This window comes from Erigeron canadensis, chromosome 8, assembly GCF_010389155.1.
Source record: "Erigeron canadensis isolate Cc75 chromosome 8, C_canadensis_v1, whole genome shotgun sequence".
In the NCBI taxonomy this organism is placed as follows: Eukaryota; Viridiplantae; Streptophyta; class Magnoliopsida; order Asterales; family Asteraceae; genus Erigeron; species Erigeron canadensis.
Window position 1 is genome coordinate 24,850,083 of NC_057768.1, and position 22,687 is coordinate 24,872,769.

Genomic DNA, 22,687 nt, shown 5'->3' on the forward strand with positions numbered 1-22,687 from the left:
TGTATTGTACATAATTTTACACAGCTTGTATATTATGATAAAATAATTAAAAGGTAAAGGTACTATTATAACTTCCCACTTGTTTGTACGCATATCATCTTTGCTTATATGTATTAGAATAATAAAACTTTGCTCATTTGAGTTCACGTTTTAAGTTAGATTTGAAGGGGAATGATAAACCTACAACAATTATTAGTCATTCACATCAAAAATTTATGCAATCTGAGACCCCACAAAACCGTGTCATTGAGCTTCTAGTGGAAGACCAATGACACGGTTGGAAACTTTTGTGAAGTTCGCCGATACCTAAGCCTTACCATGTGTGTGTATTTTTGGCTGTCAACAACAACCTTGACTAGTTCATCACCACCCAGTTAGTGTCCATGTTGATTCATGAAGCACCCACAATCTTATCCAACCCATGTGGCTTCGTTATTACACCTTGCGGTTGAACCAACAACATCGTTCCTGGTTCTTGTGGTTAATGGTGAGCGAGTACATTGTCAAGGATGTTGTCCCGCCGTTCGTCTTGCACTCAATCGGTCTTCCTTTCACGTTCCGCTGTTTCTTTTAGCTTTCAAGCTCATTTTGGGTTTTACACGGTTGTGTTATTGGGACCACTCACCGCTGATTTTTCGGTTCAATCTTTAGCTTTCCGTCATGATAACGCAATTGTCACCTTGAGGGCCTTCTATAACACCTGTGAGTTGACCACGAAAACTTTTGAGTCAAACTAAAATTTTAAACTTGAAAATGCGACCTCGTATTTATTTATCGACATCATATTTGAAAATCGGCCTAGTATTTTATAAACGACCTCATATTTAGTCATCGGCATCGTATTTCTGACCTAGCCTCGTTTTTGAGATCGGCATCGTATTTTGGGTCTGACATCGTATTCTTAAGTTGTTTGGAAATTCTCCCATCTTACCCTACATATAAATAGTCTTATTCTTTTTCACAATCTCATTTTCCACCACCTTAGCCTCCTAGCAAAAACACACACAAACCCTTTGCTACCCCATCCTCCTTTACTAACCCATTTTTACTACCTCAAAAACAACAAGTTTTATGGAAATCCAACTTTATTTTGTTTAGATTTAGCTTCAACAATAGAGTTTTTACGTCCAAAACATCATCACAAACATCTATGTTACAGATCTAAGGTATAAAATAAAAACCCATTTTTATGCTCCTCTTTTGGTATTTTTCGGTTTTTCTTTGAATACACATACTACACACACCAAGTATTAAACTTTTTACGTCCAAAACGTTTAGAATCATTTACTACAGCTTTTGTCAAAGTTTCGTGTGATTTCGTTAACAAAATCTTGAGATATAGGAATTTTTGTACACTTTTTATAAACTTTGTTCAAATGGGTCTTTAAGATTTAAGTTCGTTTTCGAGTTTCCGACTTTAGTATTGTTTTCTCATCATATATGTGGGTCTAAAAGTACAATCTGATGATAAAAACACCTTCCAGATCGAAATAAACGATTAGGGTTTTCTAGAATGAATTTTGGAGAAAAACAACCCAGTTTGCGACTTCGTCGATTTGCGACCTCACATTTCACTTATAGCCTCGCATTTTCAGTTTAGCCTCGCATTTCCAATTTAGCCTCTCAACTTAGCCTCTCAATTTCATTTTGTCTTTTACTGAAAGAAGACCCCAAATCGCAAATAAGACCCTAAATCTCAAATAAGACCTCGAATTCAATTTAAGACCCCAAATTTCAATTGAGACCTCGGATTTCGTTTACTACCTCGGTTTAGTCAACCTTAGTCAACTTTGGTCGATTTGGTTAACCTTGGTCAACTTTTGTCGATTTGGTCAACGTAGTCAAACTCGTAACTTGGTCAGACTTGGGCAAACTTGTAAAATTGGGTCAAAGTCAAACTAGTACGTTTTTGGACAACTTAGTCGACACTTGGTGGCACGTTATGTGCACGCTTTCTTATAATGAATACATTACTTAATTGCGATAACTTGAAACAGATTGATTGTTTACTGATTACTTGCTTTCTAATATCCTGCTTAGCTTAAACTTGTTGCTAGCTATCAGGTGAGTTTCCGTAGCCCCTTTTTACTTATGTTTTGGGTGAAAGGAATACAAAATGTGTTTTCATTTATGTCGTAATTGAAGTTTGGGGCTTTCTTGGAGGTGGTGGTGACCGAAATATTAAGGAAGAAAGAGGGGAAGAATTTCAATTTGAAAACCCTAATTCTTTGTCTCTCATTCTTGAGGTATTGATTTCATAACCCTAATTTTATTTGTTATTGAAATTTAGGGTTCTTAACCTTAGAATTTAGGGGTTTTTGTTAATTGAAATTTCCAAGAAGAACCCTAATATTTTGAATTGGGAATTTGTTAGTTTGATTTAAAGAGTTGGTGATAATGGAAAATCCTCCATAATAAGAAATCCATATTTGGTGGTGTTTGGCTAGAAATCATGAAACAAAGTTCTATCATGAAAATTTAGAGTTTGTTGGAAAAGTGTTTAGTAGCCAAACACCATAATCTTAGAGTTGTTGAATGCAACTAGATGTTTGAAAGTAGTTGAGACATGGAACTCATAGATGATATGTGATTATTCTTGTATAGGTGTTGAAGAATAAATTGTTGAACTTGTAGCCTTATTGTGTCAAGTAGCCAAGTTTGAGGTGAGTGTATATGCATATAATCATGTTCTTGTTATTAGAGGTCATAGGTGGGTAAATTCCTATGACCCATTTGATATTTGTTTGTTAGAACTAGTAGGTGGGTAAATTCCTACTAATTTGTTTGTAAGAGCTAGTAGGTGGGTAAATTCCTACTATCCAAATTGTCCATGGCCATGTTGAAAATAAATATATGTTGTTTGATTTGTATGAAAAGGCTAGCTTGCTAGGCTTATATGGTGCTTGATGCACAAAGTTGAAATGACATGATTATGATTATATGTGTATGCATTCACTAAGCGTTGTTTATGTTTTAGTTGTTTAACTCTTTTATTGGAGTTGGTAGTAGTAAAGGCAAGGAAGCTTTAGAGTGAAGTTCAAGTGAAGGTTCTTGTCATCGCTAAGGTTGGCAAGTTGGATAATTTTGAGGGTAGATAGTCCCTTTTGGTATCCGTTGGCTCTTGATACATGATCTTTGGTCAATTATTTTGGATGAACTTCTGAAAAGTTGTGGTTGCGTTGGAAACGCTGGTAATGATAGAATTTGTGACTAAATTAACAATTACCCAAGTAGGGTTATCGACCCGCTTGTGGAATTTTGTAGTCAAAAGTCTTGTAAAAAGGAAGGATTTCAATGTATTGGTGATTTATATGTTAAAAGGTCATGTTTTGGTATTTGGAAATGTTGAAGTTGAAATGGTGTTTTGGTTTTAGCAAATTGAGTCAAGTGCAGGGAAAAATCTGATTTTTGATCAAGCAGTTTGCTGCAAGTAGTCCCACTGCGCCGCAGTGGGAGCCAGTCCTAAATCACTGCACCGCAGTGGGCTAATGCATTTTTGTTGCCGAGTTTATCCACTTCGCCGCAGCGGGTGTGTCATGCCTCACTGTACCGCAGTGAGCTTCCTTTCATTATTTGCCGAGGTTTTCCACTGCGCGCGCAGTGAAGGTGTCTTGCCTCACTGCGCCGCAGTGGGCTCTGTAAAAAAACAAAAAAAACAAAACTTTAATTCGAATTTGATTAAAAGGTTTGGGTTCTTACAGTAGGTCTATTGCCACTTCATACTATTTCGCGTATTCATATTTGACGGCATAAACATACTCATTCAAATGATAGACATTTTCAAGTGATTATTCAAGTAAACGATTTATGATTCAAATGAGGATTTCAAGTATACAAACATGATTTCAAAACCTACGAATTCACCAACCTTTGTGATGACTCTTTTAAGTATTCCTTTTAGGAAATCAAGCAAATCGTGGCTAGGATGGTGGCATGGGACTCGTAGCAGACTTCGGGATTAGGATTTGGAGTTTTGCATGCTTTTTCTATGTGCTAATTGGCATTATGCCTAATCGTTTCCCCTGCCTGGGAACTTATCTTATATTTTATTTGAATGTTAAGGAACCTATGTTTGTGATTTATGTTTGGCGTATTTGAACTATGTATTCGACTATTTATGATTAATCTATGCACTCATTTAGTTTTTCTTATGTAACATCCATGTGCGCGTATGCTTTATCTTGCACCCCGAGTTTTCCGCCTTAGTCGGGGTGTGACAGCTCGGTATGAGAGCAGTGGTTTAAAAAAAAAGGGTAAATGGGTGGGAACCCTCTGGTCCCATGTACCATTTTGGTACTCAGAGCGCACACCGCATAAAACTCATGCCCGGTAAGTCACAATTCTTACACATGAGAGCCGTGGTTATAGTGAATTAGGTGGATTTACCTAGACTATAACTTAGGAACCGCACGTAGCATACATGATAGGAATTATGTGTGCATTCAATCTTTGTGAATCTTATCTATATATGCGATATTCATGTTATTGTACTCATTCATGGGCAGACCTTAGAACCATGCTACCTTGCCACGTGTATTCATACTATTGGTATTCAAACTATGCGATGCGTTAAATTTAAATAATAATAATAAGTTAGCGAGATGACGTGTTGGTAGCAAAGAAGTACGACGATATATCATCACAAAAAAACCTCATCAACTTTTCGCGTATGGTATATATGTCTATGGAATTTTGTTAGCAACATGGATCGTGCCTAAGATGGTTAGAGTGTGGTAGATAAACTGGTATGCTTGATGGGTGTTGGTTGGGTAGAGTATTGAATTTCTTAAAATTAAGCATTTTTTTTCTTCCCAAAATACCCTACTTATACATAAAACCTTTATATATCATCCTTTCCCACATTGTCTCTAATCATTACACGCTCTCTCATCGACCTTTTATCACCTTCCGCCTCCGCCCTCCTTCTCCACCGCCTTCCTCGATCTCCACCACCGTCTTCCTTTTATATTGTCACCACTTTTTAGCCGCTGCAACGCGCGGGCACTATGCTCGTTAAATCCAAAACAAACACTTTTTATTAAGACTAGGAGGAGTGGAGCATTAAGGGAATGCCCCTCCTCCACTCCACACTTGACATGTGTTCAAGCCCAATCATGAGGGGCATTCCACCAATTCCCTTGGGGTGGAGGAATGCCCCTAGGGGCATTCCTAATATTTTATTATTATTATTTTTTTTTGGTTTTTTAAATAAATTATATAAAACATTGTACTTTTTATTAAATAAAAAAAAGATACTACTTTTTATTAAATAAAAAACACATCACACTAAAACAACTAGTCGGCGTATTTGGCAAGAATCTTTCGTTTCCTTTCCTCCAAAACATGTCTTTGGTCAGGTGGGAGATGCGATAAGTCTGTAGCCAAGAAATTCAATTCATTTGTTTCTAGTTCCGCTCTTTTAATTTCAAGCATCTCTTCGGCTATTTCATCCTTAGATTTGCCCTTACGTGACGGCTCCGCACGTGATGACCCTTCGCCTTGTTGACCCGTTAAACTAGAACTCCGCTCACCATCACTACCATTCAAACCTCAATTTTCCACTACTTCCCAGACGGAAGATGTCCTCAAGAACTGCCATTCTTCAAAGAATACAAAATTTTTTAAATTCGTTGCCTCGTATTTCTCGATAGCAAGACCAACTATTCTATCGTCATACGAATCAGTTTGATAATTCGAACCACTCACTTCTTTGTAAATTCGATCAAATTCTTGAGCAGCATTTCGAATTTTGAACCATTTCCCTGTCAACGAATCGACACTTCGATAAGACGCAGTATTTAAAATACTGTGATATTTTTCTAAAACTCCGGGCCAAAAGAATTTTCGTCTATGATACAAGACTACAAAAAAAAAGTTAGAAAAACAATAAATTTTTATAAATATGTATGTAAATGTAAACATACAAAAATATACCATAATTGGGGTCTTCGGATATAGCAACCCAAGCTTGACACAAAGCCAATTCTTCGTTCTTTCTCCAAGGGATTTGATTTTGGTTTTTTTTGGCGCATCGGTTTGTTTCTTCCGATGCTTGCGTCTTGTGGGATTTTGTGACGGTGAAGTATAGCTATGTTCAGGTTGTGTTTCTTCGGAATCAGGGTTGTCTGATGATCCAACGTGCATAATAAAAGACTTGTTCAAAGGATTCATTTTTAAAGATAATGTGTATGTGGTTTGGTTATAAAAAAATTATTATGGATAGTTTTTTAATCAAATTGATACTTACTCAATTTAAGGGACTTAATGGCAATGGCACACCAAACATACCCATGCGCAGGCAAGAAGACAAACAATGAACCGTCGGAGCCTCACGTTCCAAATCCGAATGGGCACGTTAATTAAGTAGGTGGAACGCCCCCGGGACCGAGAGCGGGCGTTCCCGAGCGTTCCACATGAAAAAAGAAAGGGAGAACGGCTACTCCTTTAAACAAACAAGGTAGAAAGTATATGAGCCTGTTTCCCAGAAAGTGATCTGAAATAAAGACAGATCCATTTGAAATTACAGTAGTTGGTTTTTACAATGTTTGTTTACCCCAAATCATCATCATTTCATTAATCATTAAAATATGGAAGATGAATTTTGCTTGGAGTGTCTTGAACGTCAAATTCGAACCGATTTTACTGACAAACTTATTTACAATTATGCCATCTCCGCCGCTTCCCCACTTCCCTTCGCCTCAAACGCCGTCGTTCAGGTCCACTCTTTCTTAAACCCTCCATTCTCTTCTCTCTGTACATATATATGTAATATATATAATTTATATTTCATTTATGTAATTATAATGTGTAGTTATAAAAATGTGAGTGGAGGTGGGTTTTGTTGCAGGTTTCAAGCTCCGAAAAAGAGGGTTTACAACCTCATTTCATATTGATGTATTTGAGAATTAATAATCAACAACACAATTGCTTCATCAACTACATGTATGTATCTATATATTTGTATATATGCCTTTTTCTTTCATATACATTGAGGTTTATTTTACCTTAAATATATAGATAGGGTCGAGTTCCGGTGAGAAAGAACTTAACGAGTAAGTGTAGGAACTAGGAAACAATCTAATCTTGTGCTGTCACGTCTCCCGCACTCATCCAACAGGCCTTGATGCACCTGCTTTTTGCTCTTTCTTGTAGACACTTTGATAGGCAGACGTACGAAAGAGTAAAGTCAGGTGCATTTATTTTAGACCCCTTTTGGGTGGGTGGGGACATGTGGTAACACGAGAAGGATGCTTGCTACTTTATTTCTACTTGATCTTTCAACTATGTTAATATATATATCACTATCATTCAAATTTGTTCGTTTAGTTATGTATACCACACTCTTTGGAAGATCGAGATCCAATGTTTAGTTAGGGAACCTATCTTTTCAAGGTTTTATATGGTGCTTGGGGCGGTTGATGTAGAGATAAGAGGGAGTGTGAAAGTTCAAATTTGGGAGAGTAAGTAGCATGCGGTCATCAGGGTTTCTCAAGAAATCTTGTATCGCCCTAAATACTAGCAACTACTATTCCGGGGTTTGGGTCTCTTTCCGTATGCAGGATGGATGAATAAAAATACTAATAAAATGTGTGAGTATCATCTTCTTAAAAGGAGATCTATAGAACTTGGCAATCAAATTGAGCATACTTGAGTTGATTTTTGTCGTTCTCCTTCATCTATTTTTAAATCCCAAGGGTCGAAAAGTGGCTGAAATGCTGAATATTTAAAATTTATAAAGTTGTAATCTTGACCTATGTTTTCTTTCGATCCTTTGAAATTATTCACATGGAAACATTAATAAATGATGCTAAGCATCCAGATTTAAACATATATCTTATATGCAGTAGGCTTGTCTATTAATCATAGCTACTGCATTTTTTCCTTATAGAGTTGAGTTTATTATCATGTAAATGGACATGTGTTTGTTTATACAGCAACGAGCATCTTCCAGAAGACATCAAACCAACCCCATTAGACAATGAATCAAATGAATCTCAGTTATTGTCGAATGAAGGCGGAAGTTCATGCTTACCTGGATTAGGGTGCAACAATTCAACCTGTGACTTTTCTGCAAGGTATTCTTGCTTGAGGACACTTACAGCCTTGGCCCCAATTTCTCAAATTGGATCCGTATCCTTACCTGCTTTTGAGGATCTGGTTTCAAGCTTCTTATCTGGGAGTATAGAAGATCATGTATTGCATTCGCTTACTCTTCTGTTACAAGGAAAAGCCACGGGACGAGATAACATAAACTTTCTTAACTTAATCGGGGTACCGTCATTTACTGAAACTAGCTTTCCTGGTTGCATAAGACATCCAAACATAGTACCAATTATGAGCATGATGAAATCACCCACCCATATAAATATAATAATACCAAAAACTCCTTATACATTGGAAAACATTCTTCACTATAGCCCTGATGCCTTAAAGTCAAACTGGCATATTAAATTTTTAATGTATCAGATACTCTCTCCTTTGAGATACATGCATGGATTAGGGATTTCCCATGGTAGCATATGTCCATCTAATGTATTACTTTCTGGTTCATTCTGGTGCTGGCTGCATATTGGTGATACACTAAAATCAAATTCCAATGTATCCAAAAAGATTGGCTGTTACACTGAAGGTTGTCACTCAAGTGAACTCTTTGCTGATATGAAGATATCTAATCTTACAGATTGGCATACTGTGTTTATTCGCTGGTGGAGTGGAGAGTTGACCAACTTTGAGTATCTGCTTTTTTTAAACAAATTAGCTGGTAGGAGGTGGGGTGATTATACTTTTCACACGGTAATGCCATGGGTTATTGATTTTAGTGTAAAACCAGATGAGAATAACGAGTTGGGTTGGCGAAATTTGAGTAAAACGAAGTGGCGGTTGGCGAAAGGCGATGAACAGTTGGACTTTACATATTTAACATCAGAAATCCCACATCATGTTTCAGATGAATGTCTCTCAGAGCTAGCTGTCTGTAGTTATAAAGCAAGAAGACTGCCTTTAAGCGTTCTCCGAACAGCTGTCCGCTCGGTCTATGAACCAAACGAGTATCCATCCACAATGTATAGGCTTTACCAATGGACCCCAGATGAATGCATCCCTGAGTTTTATTATGATCCACAAATATTCCGCTCTATACATTCTGGGATGTCTGATTTAGCAGTACCTTCATGGGCAGGTAGCCCGGAGGAGTTTATTCGATTGCATCGGGATGCTTTGGAAAGTGATCGTGTTTCATGTCAAATTCATGATTGGATAGATATTATATTCGGGTACAAAATGTCCGGGGAAGCAGCCATTTCTGCCAAAAATGTCATGTTGCCACCTTCGGAGCCTACAAGCGCCAAATCAGTGGGGCGGCGTCAGCTATTTAGTCTTCCTCATCCTCCTCGTTGGGGTGTTATAAAGAAGAAAGGTCATGGTAAAGAGGATCTGCTTCATGAAATCTCTAATTTACAAGCACTAGAAGAAGCAACTACATTCATTGAACATGCTTCCCATTTGAGTCCTTTGTATAGACATGATCTTGTAAAGGATTCCTCTGGTTTAGAAGAAGTTGTATCTGATACATTTGAATATGTCAAAGATTTGAGGTCGCCATCGATTGTTGATATAAATTTTCTTCTTCAGACTATTGAGACAGATGATAATAGCACTTCAGGGTATCAAGATTTTCTTCTATGGAGGCAGAAAGCGTCTCACTTAACAAATATGTCTGTAAATATAGCGAATGACGTGTTTTCAATTGGTTGCATCTTAGCAGAACTACATTTGAGGAAACCACTTTTTAATCCAACATCCTTGGCCCACTACTTAGACAGTGGTGGTCTGCCCAAATTGATGCACGAACTCCCCCCTCAGGTTAATATTATTGTTGAAGCATGCATTCAGAAGGAGTGGGATAGGTACTCTTTATTACAATGCTGTGTGTTTCTATAAATTTTACTGTATTGTAAGGTTCTTTTTTCCTTCTAATAATCAGGAGACCATCTATCAAGTCTCTATTGGAATCTCCTTATTTCCCTGCAACAGTGAAGTCATCATACTTGTTTCTATCCCCACTTCAACTTCTATCAAATGATGAATCTAAGCTTCATTATGTTGCAAGTTATGCAAAATGTGGAGCTTTGAAATTAATGGGAAGTTTTGCTGCTGAAATGTGTGCACCCCACTGTCTACCTCTTTTACTCACACCTTTATCTGACACTGTAGCAGAGTGGGCTTATATAATGCTCAAGGAGTTCTTGAAGTGTCTGAATCTGCAAGCTTTAAAGACACTGATCTTGCCTGTGATACAGAAAATTCTTCAGGCCAGTTGCTAACTTTGAACTATAGTTTGTTGCTTGGATGCATTAAGGTTTTTGTAAGACTTGGCAAAATGGGTGGGTAAGGCAGGTTAAGTATTGGGTTAAAGAGTGCTCGGGTTAAATTAGGTTATTGTAATGCAGGTTAAAATGCACCAGGTCAGATTGGGTTTACCCAAATCAGTCCAAGGGTTCTAATATTTTTATAACTGATTTCTGCGTCATTTATGGTTAAGAAAATAACCTTTTGAATAAAATGATTTAGGAGGTTTTATGTACTAAAAGTACACCTTGGGCGACTTTTGACCCATTTTAATATAATGTATTTTTGTTTTTATTCGTTTGACCTGTTAGATTAGGACATAACGGTGTAATTCGTGATAGCTAATTCATAAGTAATAGGTCAAAATTGTCACCTCATATTTCTCTCTACTTCTCACAGTTAGACTCTTGTGCAGACAACAGGTTATTCTCACATGAAGGTCTCGCTTCTTCAAGATTCATTTGTACGTGAGTTATGGAGCAAGATTGGTAAACAGTTATACTTGGAGAATATTCATTCTATGGTTCTATTAAATCTATATGTTTCTCCTCATAAAAGTTCATCTGGGGCTGCCTCTGTACTTTTGATTGGCTCAAGTGATGAGCTTGGTGTCCCAGTTACTGTTTATCAGGTTACATAAGCTCAAAACTCCTCAATTTTTTGAGTCAGTTATAAATCACCAAAGTTGAATGGCTATACTGTTTCACTATCTCATCACTCCTTATACAGACAATATTACCTCTGATTCAATGTTTCGGGAAGGGGCTTTGTAGTGATGGAATCGATGTCATTGTTAGAATTGGTAATGCTATCTTATATGTGTCAAGAATTAATTAAGAAGTTGAGGCATTTTTCTTAATACTTAACCTCTTTTAATATTCAGGTGGTCTTTTTGGAGAGGTTTTCATTGTCGAACAGATTCTTCCATTACTGAAAAATGTTGTACGCGCTTGCATTGATGTGTCCAATGTGATTAGGCCCGAGCCTATGCAGAGTTGGAGTTCCTTGGCTCTTATGGATTGTCTAATGACATTAGATGGGATCTTGGAGTTATTGCCAAGTCAGGTGGTTGTCAAAGAGCTGATTGAGGTATAAAATCTACTCTTTTATATTTTACTTTAAGTTGCCACTTGCCAGTATTATAATGATTGCATTTATCACTGATTGAAACATACCAGGATGGAGGTTGCCTATATATTCAGATTCTCATGACAGCCAATTTAGGAATCCCATCACTTCAGGTCTGTTAATGTTTCTTAGTTTTTAGGTTAAACTTTTGCAACAGTTGTTTTTCTTCAAAATATGGCTCTTTGGATGCCAGGTTGCTGCTACAAGCCTTGTTACAATTTCCCAGCAGATTGGACCGGAATTAACGTCATTGTATGTCATGCCTAAACTGAAAGGGCTTTTTGAAAAACTTGCCTTCTCTGAAGAAACTCACAATGGTCCTGGTAGTGCAATTCTTAATGCTAATAAAAATAAAGTCGTTTACGAGCAAATGGAGACCAGGATGGATCTTGTGTAGGTTCTTTTCCACTCTTTAGTTAGGAAATTATTCATGATGGAAGTAACCAAACTGGATTGCTGCATTAATGTTTACCTGTTGGAGCTATTTACAGGTTGCTTCTGTATCCACCTTTTGCATCTCTTCTTGGGATAGAGGCACTTCGCAAGTGTTGTTCTACATGGTTGATTCTTGAAAAGTATCTTCTATGGCATCATAATTGGAAGGTGGGTTATCTTTAATGTTCTTGAATATATCTATAAACTAGTCTCTTTGTCCATTTAGGGAGTGATATAAGTTGCGTTTCAGAACTGATTATATGATTTTGCGACTTGAAATCACTAGAATCAGTTCCTGAGTATATATGTAAACAATCGTGAAATATATATATATATATAGGGGTAGGTTATTTAGAGTACAAGCAATCCAAAAAGTACAAAAGTACAAGGCACCTTTGGATCTTCTTCCTCCTTCCTTCTTCTCCGGCGAGACTGCCGCCGCCAGTGTAACACCCCAACAAGGCGGAATCATGAGAGTTACATACTAAGCACAGCACGACATGGAAATTAAGTAGAGACAAGTCTAAATACATTAAAAGGATTGAACAATCCATACAATTCAACCAAATACAATACCGGACCATACAAAATGCATAAGGAGCACGACCATCAAACGTTTACAAAAGAGAGTACAAAAAATGGCAAATGATCCTAAGCATAACCCATAAGCGGGAACTATGAATCACAGATCCAAGAATAGTCCAAGTCTAATCCTAGCATGCAAACAGTCAAGCAATCATCCAATACGCACCTGAAAAGTGTACTAAAACGTGTCAACATAAAGTTGGTGAGTTCGTAGGTTTAAGTAATGAAAATCAAGTGTCGGGATATCAACCGTTATCGATAAGTGAGGATTAGAATACCTAATCACGTCAAAGCCAATACAATAAACGTCACGTCACAATAATCGTCAATATATATATATATATACACACGTCATAATATGGGCTCAAAGACCCTTATCTGGATTATGATCATGCTGGGTGTGGATTCGTCAATCCACCGTCACGTCATACATAATAATATAATAAACGTCTTTCGTCGTATATAAACGTGTCGGTTTTAAAAATCGTATATCTAATGTCACGTCTCATATCATAACGTTATAAAATCAACCAACAATCATTAATTAGACAAGTACACTTTCCACCCCCAAATATGATAAACGTAGGGGCTACGAGACTCACCTTTGTCGACTACAAGCAAATTAAGAACGTGTTATAAGTATTCAACGACTAACACGCGTATTAATATAGTATGTATAATTATATTCCCATACATACATATATACATATATATATAGAGGGGAAAGATAATTTGAGACCAACTAAAAAAAGTCCAAAAAAGGACCATTGATTTTCGTAACTTACACACCACCATCATCATCTACTACAATATACAAGACTTTTTTGTAAAAACACCAAGACTTTCCAGCGCTGGAAAAATCATGTGTAAGTTAACTTACACATGATTTTTCTGTGGGCCCGTCGCTGGAAAGTCTTGGTGTTTTTACAAAAAAGTCTTGTATATCGTAGTAGATGATCATCTCCAACCACCACCATGATCATCCGGTGACGGCGACCATCTCCGGCGAGACTTACACATGTGTAAGTTACTTACATATGCGTAAGTTACTTACACATGTGTAAGTCGTGGTGGCGGTGGTCGCCGTCGCCAGAGAATCATCATGGTGGTGGTCAGAGATGATCATGGTGGTAGTTGGCGGCGGCAGTCTCGCCGAAGAAGAAGGAAGTAAGCTAACTTACACATGTACTTTTTGTACTAATTTATGCATGTACTATAAATAACCCACCCCACAATATATATATATGTACATATATTAGTTCATGCATACTTATCATTAATTAGGTTTTGGGTTTTCATTAACGTGCACCCTCCCATGAATCGAACACAACTCTCAAAAGAGACAAGAGTGGACCGACGTGAAGCTGGACCAATGCAAGGATCATTAATTCGAAAATAAGAAAACGGAAAACTTTGAAACAGAAGGGACTGTAATTTACAGTGGTTTCACCGTAAAGTTACGAAGGTGCAAAATAGAGTAGCGTAACAGACGGCATGTGCAGCGTATGGGACGGTGGTTCAGGTGAGGCTCGGCATCCTTTACGATGGAAGTCACCGTACCTTACGGTGGCTTCAATAACTGTTTTTCAGCTTCTCATGAAGCAAAAACCAGCGTAAACAGACATTTTTGACCGTAAGGTCTATTTTGATGAAGCAAGCCACCGTCTCATATGGTGGCTAGGCCGTATGAGACGCTATACAGGGGAGGATGGCGTAATGGACGCTAGAAGGTGGCGTAATGGACGGGGGTCCAGAAAGAGGAGGAATCTGGGCTGGGCAAAATGAAGAACACTGTTTGACTTTTAAGTCAAACTCGACCTATGAGACTTTAAACCCTAATTTTTGATATGGAATCGACTTGGGGTGATCTTGTGTAGCAATGTTCGTGATGGACAAGAATAAACACCAATTCTCTTCCAAAAACCGATTTCAATCCATCAAATTTCAATTAAGAACTAGTTTTAATTCTTATATAAAACCCTAATTAGGGTTCCATGGGTTTTTAACCTGAAATTTGTACAAGTTTTATTCCCAACATAACCCATTTCACATTTTCGATCCATGACCTCAAACAAGTAAAAATTTAGTTTTTGACCCATTTCTATTTATAGAAACCCTAAAAACGACCCATAAGGGTTTTGACTCCAATTTGGGCCCAAGGCTACATCATTTTGATTAAAATCATGATTATGGACCTAAAATGATGATAATAAACCAAGTTAAACTTACCAAAAATCCAACCAAAAGTTTGAATCCGAAAATGAGCTATAAAGTGTGATTTCTTGCACAAGAAAGCTTGATCTTTCGATATGAGGATTAGATGAGGATAATGATGATGAATCTTGTACTAATCTAGGTTGAGGCACATAAAATGACCCAAGAATTTGGAGAGAGAGATTGTTCTTGCAATGAATGTGGTGAGAGGGAAAGAGAAGAAGATAGGGTTGTGAATGAATGGATGGGATGGTGTAAGGATGAGTTAGGTCTCTAGTGGTGGTTCATGGGTCATGGGTCGACCCATGGATCACCCGTCATCACTTCAACTAAAATTAAACGTTATCTTACGTCACGAATCCGTTTAAACGTAAATGTAAGCTCGACTAGTATTACACATAGCTTAGAATCGTCAAATAATATTCAATCATATGGTTATTCAAGAATAGATTAAACCTAGTTATACATCAAGTCAACAGGTCAATGATGGATAGAATTTCACTAAGTTGTGGCAATCGAACTACATTTAATCACGTTAATTACAAGTCAACTCAGTCAAAGTTCACAAATGTTACAGCCAGCCACCGCCTTCTTCTCCGGCGACCGCCACACCTCCTCCTTCTTCCTTCTTCTTCGGCGAGACAACCACCGCCACCACCTCTGACGACATCTCCGGCGACTTTTCCGGCGAGAATCCGGTTCGTTTTCGGGTAGATACGGTACGGGCGTTGCCCTCATCCGTTCTAAACTGGTTGTCACGGGACGCGTATGGGAATCTTATGGATTTGATGGGCGGCGATCCAAGAGATCATGGCGGTTTGATACGGTACTGGAGAAGCTCTTGCTGCCGGCGCCGTGGTTGAGGTGGTCAGAGATGATGGTGGTGGCGGTGGTTGTCTCGTCGAAGAAGGAGGTGGTGGTGGCTGGCGGCGGTAGTCTCGCCGGAGAAGAAGGAAGGAGGAAGAAGATATCCCCTTGTACTTTTTGGATTGCTTGTATTATAATTATCTTTCTCGTATATATATATGTATATATATATATATATTATAGAAAACGGTAGCACTAAAACTGGTTATTTAAATTTCAAAGCAAGTAATACTCTTTCTTTTAATACTAATATGAAACACTGCTCTCCTATTTCATAAATGTCTTATTTGGTCATCTTATATTAATTCTTTCCTTAGACTGTCAAACATATGATTATCTGGTTATTACAACCTCAAAAAATCTTATGCATATCCACCTTGTTTTATTACAACTGATGATCTGATTATGATTATTAAATATCACATAATCACTTTCAAAACGCACAATCAAACATCCCCTTACAGGCTAGTGTTCCTTAAATTTTTGATGCTTTAGTGGGAGTACACAGAGGAACCTTCTCGTAGTGCTGTGGACAATATAAATGTGAGAAGGGCAAGTTACAGCAAAAACTCAACATCTGAGCATAATCCTGCTAAAGTCTTGCTTCATGGAGTTGGATGGTCGGTACCACAGTCACAAGTAGATAACGTATCTAAAAAGTCTTTGCCACATAAGAGACTAAATCGCCACAATATTAATTCTGATAGTAAGCATATGGCACCATCAACCCCTAGAGAGCAGGAACCACCCTGGCATTGGTTTCCGAGCCCTGCAACAAGCTGGGATGGGCCTGATTTTCTTGGTCGTATTGGGGCTTCAAGTAATGAAATTCCATGGAAAATTAGTGCATCTGTAATACACTCGGTTCGGGCCCACCATGGAGCCCTCAGATCATTTGGTGTTTGTCAAGACGAGTGTACTTTTTATACAGCCGGGGTTGGACAAGGATTTAAGGGATCTGTCCGAAAGTGGGATTTATCAAGAATTGCTTGTTCATCTGGATATGATGGCCATGAAGAGGTTTGTTATTTTGTTGAATTGTTGTTGGTTTGCTGTTGAATGAAGTTTAATGTTACTTTGTATATTGGTCAGGTTGTGAATGACATATGTGGCTTAGGGTCCTCGGAAAGAACTGCTTCTTGTGATGGCACAATTCATGTCTGGCATAGCCATTCAGGGAAAAATATATCTGTAATTGCTGAAAATTCGGGAAATTCTACACAATATGGGAGTTCATCGACTTCTTTATCCAGAATACACTCTGACCAAGCTAATATGCTTGATTATAGTTCACTTGGTAGTGGGATTTTGAGTAGTGCTTATGATGGGAGTTTGTATACTTGCATGCATCACCTGGAAACTGTAAATCGGCTTGTGGCAGGTACTGGAAATGGTTCTCTCAGGTAAATCACTACCTTCCTGGTAGAGGTGGCATATTGACCATTTACTTGTAACTGGGTCGATTCGAGTCATGGGTAGATCTAGTGTTAGTGAATTACTAAGTGGATCCCAGGAACCATCTTAGAAACAAGATAGTATATTAGGAGCCACCTTGGAAATTTTTATTAAGGAAGTGGAGATAGCCCTTCCTACATTTCTTTTTCATCCTCCTTCTAACGTTTTACAGGTTCCTAAGCTTTCAAAAATAATTTTAAAAAACTCTGTAATCAATGTATGCGGGGCACATTACATTACTTAAACATTATATATATCTTTAGCTTTTTGAAATTACCAGTTTTAGAAATTCTAATGAATGACCCAACCGATCCGACTTGTATGATTTGCTCACTTTGTCTCTTCAACTAAGTTAAGGACACACTTAAGTCCAACTCCTGGATTTACCACTGATTTGAGTTGTGTTATTTATGAAATATCAAAGAATATTTCCGGTAGAAAACTATCGTCTTAGTCAATAGTTCAAACTTCAGATTATTACTGAAATAGTAATGTTTTTCTAATCATAACATGTTAATGATTTATATTTTTTAGAAAATTTGACAACAAAGTGTTGGCGAATACAACCCGACTAACCTGTACACAAAACACCTATCTTGCACCTCTACTTCCTGGATGACTCCCTGTCTACGTTGACTAAATGATCATAAGTTTTTTTGTCCTTGTGATACAGATTCATTGACATCGATGAATGTCAAAAACTTCATCTGTGGAAGAGTGATTCTTCTGAATCCAGTTTTCCTTCTCTAATCTCTTCCATATGCTCATGTGGTTCTACCAAGACTCAAACTAACGGAGCTGTGACACCACCATCATGGATTGCAGCTGGACTAAGCTCTGGTCAGTGCAGATTGCTTGATATGAGGAGTGGTAATCTAATTACCTCATGGCAAGCTCATGATGGATATGTGACAAAGGTATGGTTTTCTTGCCAATGTAGTTACACTACTAAGAATATGTAGAGATGGCGATAATGACGGGGGTTGAAATGAGCCTGACTGAGTTGACCTGAATTTGCACTGTTTTCAGTAATAATTGTTTAGTCCATTTAAGATGGTCGAATAGTGCAAGTGTAAAATCTTCGGGGTAGCTAGGTAAGGAATCGAAAACGGCCGCGGGGTATCACGGTTAAGCGGCGTGAACAGAGAAGACCCCATCCATTTACCCGTTTAGAAAGTTCCAGTGTCTTCATTTCCCAAGACTCACTGATCTCTTAATGTCTGTCTGCAGTTAGCTGCTCCAGAGGACCACTTACTTGTTTCTAGTTCACTTGACAAGACTTTACGTGTTTGGGACCTCAGAAAGTAATCGTTTAGAGTAATATTTTTTTTATGTACATATAACTATCCTTTTGCCTCAAAAAGCTAAGCACTTTCCATGTTTCTTTCTATGCGTGTTTTTTCAGGAATTTGGCATCACCGTTAATCTTATTCAGAGGTCACACTGACGGAGTATCTGGTTTCTCTGTATGGGGACAGGATGTTATTTCAATATCCAGAAGTAAGATTGGACTTTCTTCCTTAACACAACAGGTAAGTGTCCATGACCTTTTTTATTTTCCAGGTGCTACTTGCATTAAAATTACACCTTCCTGTTACAACTGTTTGTATGAATAATGGATTATTTATAATTATTGAAAGGGCCAATTTGCATTCACATGTAGATTTTAATTAGGAGTTCCTTTTCAACATATAATGTCAGAAGTATGTGCTCTAGATGATCTAGACTTTGTTGTAATGTTCAGTTTAAATATATATTGTTTACTTGTATTCATATGTATTCCACATTCATATGCAATTTTTGTGTTTACTCTACACCATTTGCTTAGATCATGGCTTATTGATGCACCATATCCCCTATTTTAAATTGATTTAAATGTATTTGTAGTTTCTGACTAATTATTAAAGTTGATGTAAGAATAAGCATCTAATGTGTGATTGACCGCTTTAGTAAAAGATATCATTTTCTGGATAATTAGGTAAAGGAAGAGGGTTTCAAGGTTTCTGAAGGGCTATTGTCTTCAACTATGTTAAAAGATACCACAACTGTTATTTTTTGGCTTGGATTAGGCTGGGTTGAGCTGAAACGTTTTTTATCTACTTATTTTTGTAGAGTTGGATTTCAAAAGTTATATTATTTTCGGAATGTCAAAGTCAATTCTTTCTGTCTGCCAAATTTTTTGTTTTTTAAACTATGATAAAAATGATTTTGGAGGTACGCATTAAAACTGTACTTTGACCCATAGTTGTCAACTAGTGGCTGGTGTCGTTACATGAAATCCTTGACTCGGTACTTGACAGTAATATTATATAATATATTTAAATTTTAATATATATATATATAGGGGTTGGGTATTGTAAAACAAGTATTAAAGTAAAACAAATAAGACATGATCTTGACCCTTGGATCATGGTTAAATTGATGCACGAAGATTCACAAAGCAATTGATGCACAATGATTTTCATGCTGCACGGTGATCTTCAGTGAAGAAAAACCTATTGTTTTATTTGTTTTACTTTAATACTTGTTTTATATTACCTAAAACCTATATATATATATATATATGACTATCAGATATATGTAAAAGCAAAATATTATATAACTACAATTACCATACAAGCATGATGATCAGGATTATAGACTCGATTCATTTCCATTGAGCATTAGTTCAATGACAATATCTTTTTGTTACAACTTAAAAAAAAATCGACATTTCATATAACATATATTGAAACTTCTAATTGAAAGTACGAAATAATACATTATGTATATACATATGATCTAGTTAAGTTCTTACTGCATCTTTCCTTGGAATCCTTGTGATGTCTCGAACTTATGAGTGGTTCTGGTTTTAATGGAACATATCATGTGACACAGGATGGGCAACAGCGGATCACACCGCAACACCTCTACATGGCTGATCGTGAATCAAGGAACATGTCTGTGTTATCTAATATAGCAATTCTCCCGTTCTCGCGTCTTTTTCTGGTGGGAACAGAAGATGGTTATCTAAAAGTTTGTTGTTAATTTTTCTTGTTTACAGTTTCGTTTATTTCACCTTGTTCAAAGCATATTGTTGTATATTGTATCCGAGAGGGTTGTGTAAGCAAGCAACAAGTGATAATTTGAGAAGACTTCATAAATATAGTCAAAGGTGACAAAGTTGCATTTTAAGAGCCATTTCGGTATAATTATTTGTAGAGTATATTTCGTCATAATAAGATGCAACTAAATATATGGTAGGTAGATTTTATATATATGTAACATGCCCGAGCAATGTAGTGGTGGCGGCAGGTGGCGGTGGCAGTGACGGTAATGGTAATGGTGGTAGTGGCGTTGGTAGGATGGTAATTTAATAGGGAAAATTATTCAAATAAACAAAAGTAAAGGTCCATTTTACAAAATACACATGCTTTTTAAAACTTTTTAATTTAAACAATATACCCGTGAGTTTTTGGTATATTTCACACGGATTCCTTCAGCAAATCAATACCCACCACCTGGCAAATCTTACATACAACTGTTCTCCACCCTGACTTCTCATCTTCTCTTTTCTCTTCACCGGTTCACCCCGAGGCCCAAGCACAGGAATCACCGGAAAAATCACTCCCTTTGGGAATTTCCAAAAATAAAATAAAATCCGAATCCACCTTTGAATGCAGTAATGTGCTTAATTTCAACATCTGTCCGCCACTATGCATCTCATAATTCCATTACCTAAGTTGCCCATTATTATCATTTAAAAGTTCTTGCTCTCAAGTAAATCATCTTGTCAATACAATTCATCATTTTGGCGTCATGACGATACTAATGTTTATGTTATGTTTGGTTAATTCTTTGAATATCAAACATGCCCATCTCTGAATTATAAAGTTTCAGATTAGCATATTTTGGCAATTTGACACCCAAGTTTCATAATTAGCATTATAATGGTATTTTGGTTCATATGAGTTATATTTCATATCCCAAATTTCCAATGGTATGTGGATTCTATCAGTTTTATATGTATCCTAGGCTCGAGCTTTCTCAATTCATATTATACAACTATATTAACATTTCAATCGTGTTAATCATGTAGTAATTTTGTAGCTTTCTAATCATTGATTAATTTGAATTAGTAGGAAACTCAAGTTCGTTGTCTGCACTTTGTAGCTTTTTGATATTGATGGGAGTTAAATTTGTATCAATTTGGTTATGTTTTGGTATTTCTTGTATATATTGGAGTACTTTGTTACCGGTCTCTATTTTCTTTTTGATATTGATGAACAAAAGAAAATCCCCCAAAGCGATGAAAGAAAGTGTAGAACCAAAAATATTGTTTAATTGATTGAAGGAAGAATGGTTGAATTCTAGAGAGGGATCCGGAGAAGGATCGAAGAGGAAAAAAGAACATGGGGTATTGAGGGGAGAGAGTGTAAGTACATGATGAGTTTTGATTGGTTGACACGTACAGTCCGTGTCACTTATACAAGAAATCCACGGGTATTTTGTCTAAATTTACAAGTTTTTAAAAGAGGCGTACTATTGACACCAAAGAATTTGACTATTGACACCATACCTTAAAAGGGACGAAATTCGCCCCTTCTGCTAGTGACGGTCAACCTTTATTCAACGTCATTAATTAATTTTGACTTTTACCTTGGGCAGAAGGAGCGAAATATCTTGGGCAGAAAGGGCGAAATTCGCCCCTTTTGAGTATATATATAAATTCCTAATCCATACACACTAGAGGTGCGCAAAAACCGATCCGAAAAACCAAAAACAGAAATAAAGATAAAACCGAACCAAGAAACCGAAAACCAAATAAAGGATTGGTTTGGTTTTGGTCTTCTAAAAACCGAAATGATCGGTTCGGGTTTCGGTTTTATATATAAAACCGAAACGAACGGAAATCATATATGACTTAACTTATTATATATTTGTGTTCTAGTATTAATATTTAGTACATGGTCTTATGGTTCATTCAAATATTAAAGAAGAAGATGTGGAAGTATCAATATACTCACTGATAATATACTCACATGGAGCTTTAGCTCCGTACCCGAAGCAGAATACGAAGTCATCTTCGTACAGGTAAAAACACTTATACCCATAACGGAGCTCGATCTCCGCTTAACATGACTACCCCGGAGCCCCAAAGGTAACGAATAGCCAGCTCCGAGAAGATATACAAGAAAGATCGGATAAAGATCTTTCCCATGATAATCTTATAAAACATATATCGAAGCTCCGACATACTCGGACACAATTTGGTAACAAGATTACCACAAATCTCCTCAAGAAGGAAACAAGATATTCACAAAGGAGGAAAAGATTTACCCTAATTCTCTTATCATCCTCTCCAAGTTATTTACCCTCTATATAAATAGAGGACGAAGCCTCACGGCAAAAATATAATCAACAATACATTCGATATACAAAACCCTACAAATCATTCATAGTTTATTCGACCTTCGTATAAACCCTAAACAAAACCCACAAACCCTAAGTCGAACATAACAACTTAGGACCAATAAATCATAGGCGTAAAGCGGTCTCCGACCCTCTGACCGTAAGGGAATCGCCGATAAACACCAACAACCACACTCACACATCCGGTTGGACCATAGTGCAATTATTTGATCAAACACTCATTATGTTTGATAACGAGAACATG

At 37.1% G+C, this 22,687-nt stretch overlaps 1 protein-coding gene across 2 annotated transcripts; it reads left to right on the forward strand.

Annotated features, from left to right (window-relative positions):
- The first annotated feature begins 6,483 nt into the window (after positions 1-6,483).
- Positions 6,484-20,205, forward strand: LOC122578108 (protein GFS12). 2 transcript variants are annotated; one of them, XM_043749990.1, is made up of 16 exons: positions 6,496-6,716; positions 6,848-6,942; positions 7,935-9,905; positions 9,983-10,310; positions 10,763-10,978; positions 11,077-11,149; positions 11,231-11,436; positions 11,526-11,588; positions 11,669-11,868; positions 11,967-12,078; positions 16,072-16,596; positions 16,669-16,979; positions 17,705-17,948; positions 18,262-18,335; positions 18,437-18,563; positions 19,909-20,205. In XM_043749990.1, the coding sequence occupies exons 1-16, from the start codon at positions 6,588-6,590 to the stop codon at positions 20,056-20,058; spliced, it is 4,824 nt and encodes a 1,607-aa protein (XP_043605925.1). In that variant the 5' UTR covers positions 6,496-6,587; the 3' UTR covers positions 20,059-20,205. The 2 variants fall into 2 exon arrangements, 1 of the variants encoding a protein (XP_043605925.1); XR_006320480.1 differs by lacking the exons at positions 18,437-18,563; positions 19,909-20,205 and having other exon boundaries at positions 6,484-6,716; positions 16,669-16,957.
- Positions 20,206-22,687: the final 2,482 nt, after the last annotated feature.

Coding starts and splice junctions, on each gene's coding strand:
- LOC122578108 (XM_043749990.1), top strand. CDS start 6,588: ATGGAAGATGAATTTTGCTTGGAGTGTCTTGAACGTCAAATTCGAACC. Junction 6,943..7,934: donor AATTGCTTCATCAACTACAT/GTATGTATCTAT, acceptor TTGTTTATACAG/CAACGAGCATCTTCCAGAAG. Junction 18,336..18,436: donor CGTGTTTGGGACCTCAGAAA/GTAATCGTTTAG, acceptor GTGTTTTTTCAG/GAATTTGGCATCACCGTTAA.